The sequence below is a fragment of the Ictalurus punctatus genome, chromosome 6 (genome assembly GCF_001660625.3).
Source record: "Ictalurus punctatus breed USDA103 chromosome 6, Coco_2.0, whole genome shotgun sequence".
Classification (NCBI taxonomy): domain Eukaryota; kingdom Metazoa; phylum Chordata; class Actinopteri; order Siluriformes; family Ictaluridae; genus Ictalurus; species Ictalurus punctatus.
The window spans coordinates 15706065-15719480 of record NC_030421.2 but is presented as its reverse complement, the minus strand read 5'-3'; the positions used below and the strand labels follow the sequence as shown (position 1 = coordinate 15719480).

At 39.8% G+C, this 13416-nt stretch overlaps 1 protein-coding gene across 1 annotated transcript in view; it reads left to right on the top strand.

Annotated features, from left to right (window-relative positions):
* pth2ra (parathyroid hormone 2 receptor a) overlaps window positions 1-13416 on the top strand; it is an 82608-nt gene that overhangs the window by 60732 nt on the left and 8460 nt on the right. The window contains exons 9-10 of the mRNA XM_017469306.3: window positions 3372-3438; window positions 12972-13066. Of these exons, the coding sequence (XP_017324795.1) occupies window positions 3372-3438; window positions 12972-13066 (162 nt within the window). The remainder of the gene's footprint in view (window positions 1-3371; window positions 3439-12971; window positions 13067-13416) is intronic.

Genomic DNA, 13416 nt, shown 5'->3' with positions numbered 1-13416 from the left:
TCAGGTCAGGGGACTGGGATGGCCATGGCAGAACCTTGATTTTGTGGTCAGTAAACCATTTTTGTGTTGATTTTGATGTAAGTTTTGGATCATTGTCCTGCTGGAAGATCCATCCACAGCCCATTTGAAGCTTTCTGGAAGAGGTAGTAAGGTTTTCATTTAATATCTCTTGTTATTTGATAGAGTCCATGATGCCATGTTTCCTAACAAAATGTCCAGGTTCTCTGGCAGAAAAACAGCCCCAAAACATTAAAGAGCCACCGCCATATTTAACCATGGGCATGAGGTACTTTTCCATATGGCTACCTCTCTGTGTGCACCAAATCCACCTCTGGTGTTTATTGCCAAAAAGCTCTATTTTGGTTTCATCTGACCATAGAACCCGATCCCATTTGAAGTTTCAATAGTGTCGGCAAACTGAAGATGCTTGAGTTTGTTTTTGGATGAGAATAGAGGCTTTTTTTTCTTGAACCCCTTCCAAATAACTTGTGGTGATGTAGGTGACCTCAGATTGTAGTTTTGGAGATTTTCTGACCCCAAGACGCAGCTAACTTCTGCAATTAACCAGCTGTGATCCTTGGAGGTTTTTTGGCCACTCGAACCATTCTCTTCACAGTGCAATGAGACAACATAGACACATGTCCTCTTCCGGGTCGATTCATAACATTTCCAGTTGACTGGAACTTCTTAATTTTGGTGGAAATGGGCATTTTCAATGCTTGTGCTATATTCTATTGAATTCATAGGGGTGCCAATAATTGTTGCACACCTATATTTAACAAATTTATATTTTTAATAAATTGTTTGATATCCATGAGAGCGGATTATTGTTGTAAATTTTTAACAAAAGATCAAAAGTTTAAACAATAAAGACACATTTGTCATGAAATCAGTAAGGGAACTCTGAACTACAGTTCCCAACAGCCACTGCTTCATTTTCACATGACCACCTGCACCTGATTCACGTTCCTGGTAATTAGCACTCTTGTATATAGTCACAGGTTGCAATGCACTCTTTGTCTCACGTTATTGTCTCACTATACCTTTGTCTATGCTGCCGTATTTTGTCTTTGCCACAGTGTTTTATTTCCTAGTTGTAGAGTGTTTTGTATGTTTGTTTGTTATTAAATGTATAAGAATCTGCGCTTGCTTCCGTCTGCACTTTGAATAGTGACAAAATATCCCAAGCCTTCTTTGCTCATATTTACATCAGGTGCCAATATTAGTGGAGATCACTACATAAACATAAACAAAGTATGAAAAAAATATGAAAAATTTGGAAGACATTTTGCTAAAAAGGGTTCATTTCCAATATTTCTGGAGACATTGGGACACCCTGTAGTATAATAGCATTTTTGGTGAAATCTGTCAATGCAGACACAAAGCATGGCATTCAGTTTACAATGCGCTGAAAATATGTAATTACTGTAATTAAGTAGCCTTTCAAAAACATTTTAGAAGAGCATTTATGACACATCAATCCTCAGTATCGAAAAGTTCACTGTCAAATATAAATTAGTGTTTAAAGATGTTTCATTAACTTCTGTGCCCTGATATTACATATGACTAGAGTTTGCTGCCAAATACACCATTTATCCACCATTACCATTACCACACATCCTATCTGTTCAGATGGGCAAAAAAAATCACACTCATCATTTCTCTCTGGGTGTCACAGAGAGGGTTTTAGCATGCAAATGAAACTGAATAGATTAGAGCTCTCTTAGATTGCAACAAGCTTTTGTATATTTTGTCATTTGCATATTTGCCATGATAAAAGCTCAACTTAAAATGTTAGTCAGCTAATTGTCTCTAGCAGAGTCAGATAACTCAAGGTTTTGATCTAGCTTTATAATTATGACCACTGGCAGTTAATGACAAATAAATGAGCATGAGTAGAAATATAGTCATTATCAACTGCTTTTTTTTTTTTTTTTTTTTTTTTTTTACATTTAAATAAGCATCTTTACTGATATGCCTATCATGCTTGTGGTCCCAAAGACTGATCATTTTAAGAGGGCAATAATTAAAAAAGAAATACATTCATTATTATTATTATTATTATTATTATTATTATTATTATTATTATTATTATTATTGTTGTTGTTGTTGTTGTTGTTATTAATAATAATAATAATAATAATAATAATAATAATAGTTTTCGTCTTTCATAAAATTTGCTAATTTTTACTTGGCATAGTAATGTTTCCTTGTTTTGTATGATACAGATATGTACGTGCATGTACTGTATGAATAGAGAGAGACTGCAAATAGATTTTAATTAGGGTTTCTGCCATTCATATACAGTACTCATCCAAATGAATTGCTCAAATGATAATTTCTCAACTTTTTCTTAAAACTCTCTAACTGCCTAGTCTCTACTCTCTAAAATGGGTCAATTCTTTTTTTCCCCTATACATCTTTTTCTACTCCATTAGTCATATCCAAGTGAAATTACATGAATTATTAGTCATATATGTGCTAAAAATATCTTGTAATCATGTACTCATTCACTTAAATCTGTGCTTGCTTCATGTAAAGAGCTGCAGCATCAGCCTTTTTTAAATCCTGTTCCAAAGAAGATGATCCTATTAGGGTATTTGATAAGAATGTGAGACTGTGTAATGCTGTAATTTATGTCAGTTTTCTGAAATCAAATTAGATTTTGTTACTATTAACCAGCATTTGTTATATAGCTACTAGTATTATGCTCTGTAATTGTTATGTTGTTATACAGTATGTTACATAACTTTAGTCTAAAGCCTCATTTTAAGGGGAGCATAGTAGTCATGATTAACAAGATTAGTCCTGGGTATTTGAATGCTTAATTACAAGAAGTGATTAAGGCAGTGTGATATGCTTTGTATACATAAAAAAGACCCTTTATATATATTCTATTATAGTGTAGCATAATCATCTTCGAAGGTATAATTATCCTCAGAGTGAAACAGTGGAGATCAGAGTGAACAATTATAGCCACATTAGGCAGGCAAGAACAATTCAGATCAGACCTGGAGTGTATATGATCAGTACTCACACTGAGAAAGGGACATATAAAGTATAAGTAGGCTGAGTACCTTTTCTACACTGGAAAATTCCCATATACAAACCTCAGTTAACATCTGTAGATTTTAAATAACATCTGCAGTGTTTCTTTAGGTTCAACTGGAATCAACTGAACACTGTTAATTCTGCAAATTTCATGTTGGTTGCGTGAAAATTCCCAATAATACATAATAATCACTTGTTTTCTGTTTTCTTCCCTTTGTTTCTGTCTTTCCACCTTCTCCTTGTATCATTCACGATCTTGGCCCCTTCTCCCTCTCCACGTTATCTACTCTGTTTTTTCAAATCCCTCGTTTCCTCTGTAGATGCTGGGAGCTAAGCGCAGGCAACATCAAATGGATATATCAAGTCCCTATCCTGACAGCCATTGGGGTAAGTGAGGAAAAATGTCACGCATGTAATAAACACTTCTTAAGAAGCTGAGTGAGAGACGGAGGTGGTCTTGCATAAGGCATAGGAAATTGCTTGCCTTTACCCAAATGTTATTTTTCTCCCCACCAACTGTGAGCCTGAAACCCCTGTGGCATGTGAAGTGGATTTTAAACACATTAGTCTCCTTACTGCATTCAAGTTTGTTTGTCTGTGAGACATGTTAAGCTTTATGCTTACAATGAATGGGATTAGCAAATCAGTACAGTAAGCAAATATACTCAATTGAAACAGCAGAACCATCATACCAAGCACAGGTTCAACCTGTACAGTTTCCTGGAACTATTTATGATGGTCTAATACAGCAGGTCTAACAGAAAGAAACAACTAATAACAACTCAACAAGCAACTAATTACATATCACAAGAATATTCATGTTCACATCAGGTGTCAGGAAGCTGCCACAGGAGTGATTTTGAACCTGGGGGGGCTGGGGACGCTAAAATGCTAAGGGGTTTTTTGAAAATACTCCCTTGAAAAGATTTTTTTAAATAAAGCACTTAAATGCTCATTTCTATTTACTTTTGTGAAAAGAATATACTAATTAGAGTGGTTGTAAGAGGGTATTTGCAGTGATAGAAGATTGCAAATACTCAGACTGGGGAGCAATTATAAAGACTCAGCTGCACAGTCAGAGAGACTGACTATAATATAACTAGAACAAAAACTACTACATACCATAAACTGCATAATATAGTGGTCCTTGTACCATCTATCCTGGAAACTAAGTCTCGTATTTGCAAGCTGCTGCTGAATGATACATCCTGGTTCAGGTTGATATGGCCTTTGATACTCTGTCAAACAAATGTTTGTGAGCACAGGACTGATGTATATCACTGAATGAAGCTCAATTTATTCTTAATATTAATCCAATCCTCGGAGACAGGCAGGAAATGCGAAATAAAATTTGAGATTAGGAAAAAGGTGGGGGGGCATGCCCCGACCTCCATTTATAATGGCTCCTACACCCATTGGAAGATGGTATTTTTAAAAAATGTTGTGTCTTTGCAAACAAAAGAGTTTACAAAACACTTTAAGTCTCGAATGCTCAACCATATTAAAGATGCTTTAAACTAGTTAATATTTATTCATCTGCGTTAAGTCAATTAAATCTAGTATAAAAAAAACCTATATATATATATATATATATATATATATATATATATATATATATATATGTGTGTGTGTGTGTGTGTGTGTGTGTGTGTGTGTGTATATATATATATATATATATATATATATATGTGTGTGTGTGTGTGTGTGTGTGTGTGTGTGTGTATATATATATATATATATATATATATATATATATATATATATATATATATATATATATATATATATATATATGCCGTTGGGTATTAATAAAAATTTCCCTGTTGTACAGAAAATTAGCTGTTTATGTGGAATTGTTTAATTCTCCATCATTATATGTAATGACAATTAGTTGTTTAAATTGAGTTACACGCTGTTATGATACAGGGAGGTGAGGCAGGAGCAGGTGCAGATCAGCGTCTTTACTTTTACACAGCAGACAAAACGCAGGAAACGCGGTCTATACTGGACAACATTAACGGGTTAAACATAGAACTGAAGTCAAGGCATGGAACAAGAACAGGACACGCAAACAAGACCGCTTAGCATGCGTCACGTATTCACCATTACACTCAGAAGGTCTGGGGCCCCTGTGTGAGCTGTCTCACGATCTGAAAACAAAGGTGGCCTTCGCTGGGCTGTAGACAGGCGGAGTATCACCCCCAGTGGAATTGAAACTCGGGGCAAGCGGGACAGCTTCCTCAGTAGGACAGGACAGCAGGATAGCTTCCTCAGCGGGACAGCGCAGCGGGACAGCTTCCTCAGCAGGACAGGACAGCAGGATAGCTTCCTCAGCAGAACAGGGCAGTGGAACAGCTTCCTCAGCAGAACAGGGCAGTGGAACAGCTTCCTCAGCAGGACAGGACCGCAGGATAGCTTCCTCAGCAGGACAGGGCAGTGGAACAGCTTCCTCAGCAGAACAGGGCAGTGGAACAGCTTCCTCAGCAGGACAGTACAGCAGGATAGCTTCCTCAGCAGGACCAGGGCAGCGGGACAGCTTCCTCAGCAGAACAGGGCAGTGGAACAGCTTCCTCAGCAGGACAGGACAGCAGGGCAGCTTTTTCGGTGGCAGAGACCTCCCCGCGGGTCTCTGGCTGGAGCTCTGAGGTCACCCTGTTGACCTCAGGCGGAGGCTCCGAGGTCGCCACGTTAACCTCGTGCTGGGACTCTGGGGCTGCGACCTCCTGCTGCTTGCATTGCGCAGTGTAGTCCCCCGGCGGCAGGAAGCCCCAGTAGTTCGGGTAGCTCTGCTGCCTGCATGGCGTAGTGTAATTCCCCTGCAGTGGGAAGCCCCAGGAGTTCGGTAAGCTCTGCTGCCTGTGTAGCGCAACGCTGTTCCCCGGCAGCGGGAAGCCCCAGTAATCCGTGTAGCTCGGCTGCCCTCGTAGCATGGCGTAGTTCTCAGGCAGCAGGAGAGGGGGAACTTGCGCGGGTGGCAATGTGGTACATGGCCCGGTCTGCGGCTGGGGTGCTCAGCTATGCGTTCGGATAGCAAGTTACTCGATTCCCAGAACGATCGGCTCCATTACTCAAACTCGGCAAGCAAGGCAGCGCTCATGCTGGTCTGCTGCTTCCGCGTGGTCGGCGCAGTATGCTGTTATGATACAGTGCTATCTGCCGGTGGGAGCGTAACACACGCGTTCTCCACCAATATATGTATAGGAAATTAGCTGTTAGGGTTAAATTGTTGCATTCTCCACCATTATATTTAATGAAAATTTAGATAGTTAAATTTAGTTACCTATATTCTCCACCAATACATGTAGGAAAGCCTTAGATCCCTTGGAATCTTAATTTGATTTAGGAAAATATTGCCAGAATCAAAGAACAGCAGCTAAACAATTTATTCATCCAGCGAAACTTCTGAAAGATATTACTCTCTGTCATATATCAAGGAAACACTGGGCTTCAGTTCCCATCAGCCACTGCACTGCACTACATGTCACATGACCACCTGCACCTGATTCACATTTGTTAATGAGCACACTTGTGTATAAATAGCCATTGTCTGCACTGTTTCTCTGTCTTTCGTTGTCTTAGACCTCTGTGTTCCATGTTACCATGTTTCTTGATCTTGTTAGTTTTGTTTAGTTTTGCCATAGTATTATGCCAAGTTGTCTTAGTGTCTTTGTTTTGTTTTTTGTTTAATAAACTATTTTGAAAATCTGCGATTGCTTCCGAACTCCAACCTTGAAACATGACAGAATGAAAGACCTACAATCGGAAGCAGCAGATCGCCAGGATGGAGAACTGGGGAGTCAGGATGCCACCGATGATCGTGGAATACTTTGCTACGCTACGCCAACAGGCGGAGGATTACCAAGCAGCACTACAAAAGCAGCAGGTCGCCAGGAATTATCTGGGCTTCAACTTACCTCCTATGTTCACAGAGGACTACGCCATGCCACACCAACAGGAGGAGGAGTCCGGGTACAAGGGGGAGTCTGTGGTCGGGGCTAGTACTATCTCACACCCTCCCTCCCCTATAATGGCTCTAGTCCAGCAAATGGAGTCAGCGGAGAACGAAAGTAAGCTTCCCTGCTTGTCTGAGGACGCCGCTCAGCTTTTCGGTCCAGCTGAGGACACCGCTCAGTCACCTGGGTTGGCTGAAGATATTGCTCCGTGGCCATGACATTCCCAAGTACTCCCCTCTGTTCAACAACCCTGTATTCAACACCGCTGTGCTTTCCTGCTCAGCTGAGGACGTCGCTCTGCCTTCATGCTCAGCTGAGGTCGTCGCTCTGCCTTCCTGCACCTCTGAGTATGCCGCTCTGTTTGCCTGCACCGCTGAGGATGCCACTCCGCCTTCCTGCTTGGCTGAGAAGTTCGCTCTGCCTACCTGCTCGGCTAAGGACCTCGCTCTGCTTTCCTGTTCAACTGAGGATGTCGCTCTGCCTTCCTGCTCGGCTGAGGACGTCGCTCTGCCATCCTGCTCGGCTGAGGTCGTCGCTCTGACTTCCTGCTTGGCTGAGGTCGTTGCTCTGCCATCCTGCTTAACTGAGGTCGTCTCTCTGCCATCCTGCTTTGTGGAGGACGTTGCTCTGCCTTCATGTTCCGCTGAAGACGTCGTTCCTCTTCTTTGCTGCGCGCCGTATTTCACTCCCCATTTCTGCTCCACGGAGGACATTGTTCCCCCCTCATGCTCCGCGGAGAGCATCCTTCCTCCCTTTGGCCTCGCGGAGAACCTCGCTACTCTCCCTGGTCTCACGGAGAACCTCGCTCCCCTTTATGGCCTCGTGGAAATCTTGGAGCTTCCCTCGGACCTCACGGAGAACTTTGCTCTCCTCTCCTGTCCTGCGGAGGAGGTTGTACTTCTGTACTGCTCCAGCCCTGCCGAGGACGTCGCTCTGCTTCCCTGCTCCGCCGAGGATGTCACTCTGCCTTCCTGCCCTGCCAAGGATGTCACTCTGCCTTCCTGCCCTGCCGAGGACGTCGCTCTGCCTTCCTGCCACGCCGAGGGTGTCGCTCTGCCTTCCTGCCCCGCCAAGGACGTCGCTCTGCTTTCCTGCCACGCTGAGGACATCGCTCTGCTTTCCTGCCTCGCCAAGGACATCGCCCTGCTTTCCTACACTGCCGAGGATGTCCCTCTGCCTCCCTGCTCCGCTGTCTGCTACCCAGAATCATGTTTTTTCCCATGGATATTTTCAATCACTCAGTCTCCAATTCTTCCACTTTACTTCAACTTTACTTCTAACCTCAGCTGTTCTCAGAGTAGCCTCAACTCTGATTGGTGATATGCACTAGCTGGCTTACAATATTATTGGGTCCCTCTGCTGTTTGTCACTGACTGAGCTGAAATAATGAATAACTGTCTGAATAATTTTTAGTTTTCATTAAACTCTCAAGCTGAACACAAGCTGTAGCTGTGTGTGTGTGTGTGTGTGTGTGTGTGTGTGTGTGTGTGTGTGTATATGTATGTATATGTATGTATATGTATGTATAGGTATAAAACGGGCGCACGGTGGCCTCCTGAAGAAGGAGTGAGTGGTAGAAGATGGATGGATGTGGTATAAAACGTAATTTACATAGTTCAGTACACACACACAGACAGATTAGAATGACTCAGCACTACTCTATGCCATTTAGTTAAATGCAGAGAAAAGCTTCACTTATGCTTTTAAAAGAGTTTGGGTTTTCAAGGGGTGGAGTGGCCTTTACATTCACATCATATTTTCCATCATTTGATCAAACTTTGTGAAGACCAGGTTTATAATTATATACCAGATATAGAAACACCTCTCATTTCCAGGTGTTTAGAGAAGGATGAATAAATGCCCCTATCATGCAGTCCTTGACATCATATAGACATTGATGAAGCAAGTTAGTGAGTGTGTAGCAACAACAATGACAGGTGGTGCACGTTTTTTTAATGGATGCTTTGTTTCTGTTTTGTACTCTATAGTTGTTCCTCTAAAATGGATGAGAGACTCATCTATGCAGAATGAGGGAGTTACATATATGACCCTAAAAAGAAAGGAGGCAAATGCTCCTATATACAAAAGCACAGTAAAAATCTTTCATATGCACAAAGCCTTTCACATGTAATACTGCAGAACAATCCTTTACACACATTAACATTACACAATTAACACACATGCATATTTCAACTAAAATATTACACAACTTCTGCACTCTTCCAACCAGGTCCTGTAACACATAATTTATGACCACTAAAATGGCTACAGTGCAACACTAAGATCAGGTATAATTTAATACTAATTAACACCTTAAATTTATATAGTGTAATTTCAGACAAATTAAGACTTTTCAGGTAACCAAGGACACTTTGTAATTTAAAATTATATTATTTCAGTCCTATTATGTAGTCACATGAAATGGGTCACTATGAACAAAAACAGTTCTGAAATTAAAGATTACATTCCATAACTTTATATTTATTGATTAATTTAGTGCAATGCTCACAAGTAAATAATTGATGCTATCTCAAATAAACTGATTTGCATATTTAATGTATCTGTTTGTGCAATGAAATCTGAATTCTGAATGCAGCAAGAAATGAAAATGTAGCGAACTCTGTTCTTTCCAAACACAGTGCCCTACACTAATATTGGCACCCTTGGTCAATATGAGCAGAGAAGGCTGTGAATTTTTTGCTCATATTTACCAAGGGTGCCAATATTAGTGGAGGGCACTGTAGCTCTTCACTTCATTCTGCGGCTTTATGTTCTCTTAATCTGAGTCAAGTCTATTACTGGGTTCCTCCGGTGCTTGGGCACAGGTGTAATGCTTGGTAGATATAAGCACAGGGCACAAGGAGCTTAGCTGATTTGCAGAATAATTTATATGTAAGACTCACAGCACTTCTGATATGGATAAGAACAGTGTATATTAAGAAAGTCTGAAGAAACTGAATTTTCATATTAAGTTTTGTTATTCAGTATTCATATTCATTGAGATATTTGCCATTGCATATGTACTTTATATATGTTTTTATTTAATATGTAAAATCATTGGATTGTCTGAGTGTATTTCTGGTATTTCTCATTGAGTGTGTCTGAAAGAGAAGGCATCTGTCTTGTTATGACGCCTTGTTGTCTAATAACTAAGTTGTATTTTAAGGCAGCAGTTCAATAGCTATGTCATAATACAACCTTCTATAATGGTTCCAGTAAGGAAATGGTTTAAGGCTTAAAAGGTAACATATGTCACCACTTTCCTAGGTTACCAACATACACTAATGGTCACTAACCCCAAATCTCTATTTTATAGATTATAAACTATAAATTATTATAGATTATAAATTATTATAAACTATATTGAAATGATAATCATATAATTATAGAGTTTTTTTTGTCTGCAAAGTATTCCCTCTCTCAGTGGTGTTTTCTGCCACAACTTTTTGTCACAATTGGTTTATGTGTTATTAATAAGTAATTGAACTAGCATTTTACACTGCCCACAGGACCTCGGACACACCATAATTTTCCAAAAGTGGCCTTGAGTAGTGCTGTGAAAATAATAAAATGTGCATCCTGTATGTGAATTTGTTTGGATAGTTTTAACAGTAGTCAATGTTTCAAAGCAGAGCCAATGGTGCACAATAAAAACATCCAGAAAGAGTATGAGGAAGAATCCTTGAGAGAAACCAGACTCAAAAGAGGTATTAGCAGGGGCAATATTATTGTGCTTACATTTTGAACTCAAATGGATAAATGTTAAACTCGCAAAAAGACTCTTCATTTCTTTTCCAAAAAAAGAGAGAAAAATCTCTTTATTTTTCTGTCCCTTTAAAAAGAGAGAGAGAGAGAGAGAGGGTGAGAGAGAGAGAGAGAGAGAGAGAGAAGTATGAATGAGAGAGAATTCAGGAAGTGTGTTACGCCTGCGCCCGTTTCATCATGGGGGAGCGGGGCGGACACACTTTCTGTGTGAAGTGTCTAGGAGTGTAGCACGCCAGTGCAGCCCTCAAGACGTCTGACTGTGCGCATTGTGAACGCCTTACAATCAGGCAGCTCCGCTCGCGGCTCGCTCACTTTTCGGCCGAAGGGAGTTGGGTTTCAGAACCTAGCGGATCTTAGATCCTGGGTATCTCCAGGCTTTTAATCTCCTCGAAGTCGGCCTTCTCAACATTAAGAGAGATCAGGCCCACCATAACAGTATCATCAGAAAACTTGACAATGGTGGTAGAGTTGGAAGTGGCCACACAGTCATACTGTAAGTGTACAAAGTGTATATCAGGGGGCTCAGGACACTACCTGCACTGAGACAGGGAAGTTGGTAGTGAATTTGGAGGAAATTATAGTTTTAATTGCTGAGCTGCAGTAAACAACAGCATTTTAACATAACTTCCCTTCCTGGTGTCCAGGTGACTCAGGACTGTGTGTAGGACGTGTTTGATGGTGTCATCAGTTGAATGATTGAATAATTTAACAAATCAATTTAACAAATCCGTTTGTGTGAAAAGTAGTTATGTTGCTGAATTTTGCTGATAATTCCACTTAGAAATAAGCTAATCAATACTAATTTCTTCTGACTGAGCACCTTCTATGATTAAACATTCTTATGCCAATGGGAGTGGTCTCTTCCAGTATGATAATTCCCCCATCCACAAAGCATGAGGGTTTACTGAATCAATTACAGAGGACAACAATGATCTAAAACTAAGGCCTTTACATTTACCAGATCTCAACCCAGTTGAACACCTATAGGAGATTTCGCAGTACAATGTTAGACAGTGCCCTCTACCACCATCATCAAAACACCAACATGAGAAAACCTTACACACCCATGTCTGTATATTGTCTCTCTGTTTATTTATATATTTCCTACATGTCCACTTCCCATTATCTTGTTGTAGTACATTTTAATGACTTCCTTGCCAGTGCTTTATTTACATTTTAATGACTTCCTTGCCAGTGCTTTATTTATGTATATATTTTTAAAAGTGGATTTGTATTCTATGCAACATTAAATCATCTTCTGCTGAAGAAAATACAGGGGGAAATTAGCCTCATCTATGTCTATAAATATGTAAAAAAATCCATCTGAAATGGTTTTAACATATATGATTTTGAATGCATTTCAAATATAAATGTACAAATATAATACAAATTCCAAAGACACCAATAAAAGCCAGTCTCATATTAGACGCCAAATAAATATCAACTCACTTGTTTTTGGATTCCACTTTTTTTATTATTTATTTATTTTTGACTAAAAGTATGCATTTCAGATGTCAGTTTTAATTCTGTTAGAAATCTGACTCACAGGCCCTCAAATGTGTACAGACATTCAGCAAGCAATTATCAGTTTTCAAATAATTCCTCAACCAGAAAAAAAAAAAAAAAAATCCATTAATCTCATTCCAAATGCTAAACAAAACATTTGTTATTCAAACAAAAATAGCCATCTGGTGGCAACCCGCAGTGACAGGCTTTGATTCTCAAACTGTGATTATGTGTGTAAATTCGTTAGTAAGCTCAGCACCTGTCAGTCCTAATGAATTTGCTGCATTGTCTTTGAGCATGACCTGAACAGATATTTGGGTCTCTTACAAATTCTGTTTCTAGCCTGCCATATAAGTGACTTGTATTTTGTAACTTTACATTTACTAAACTAGTAGTTGATGGTTTGGGGTTTATCTATCTGTATAAGATATTCTGAAACTTTGACAGCTTTATAAAGAGTTCAAGGTGTGTGTATGTGAGGGATGTGTGTGTGTGGGGGGGGGGATGTTTGGATGCTCTAAAAATGTCTTGGATATAAGATGTGTTTTATTTCTTTGTAGGAAGGATATTTTAATTCCCATTATAATAAGAGAAAGGAGGGTTTACACTGAACTGACAAATACATATCTGATTTATACTTCTGTAAGCAATTTATCACCCCAGTGATTCTATTTTTTCCCATTCTCTCTTTCTCAGCTAAACTTTATCCTATTTGTGAATATTGTTCGGGTGCTGGCAACCAAGATCCGAGAGACCAACGCAGGCCGATATGACACGAGAAAACAGTACAGGTTTGTGCAACAGCCTTGGGATTTTACCTCCATCACTTCATAAGTACTGATGTAAATCATGGGGTATTGGTACTGAAATTTATATTATTCAATGGAACACTGGCATTGGAATTCCTGAAGTGAATAGCCCCAGTGGTATTAAGTTGTTGTAAATAAGAAAAGAGCTTCAGGCAACTGTTAATGCTCTTGAGTCTTGAGTCAAGGAAGAAATAGACTCCCCAGTGCAGCTGCTTATAGACAACATAATTTTCTTATGATCACAGTATCAGTATTCGATTTTGTTATCAGAACCCCTCTTCTCTTTGGTGCTGTGTGTTTGCTGATTTAAATCCAATAAATCTAAATAAAAA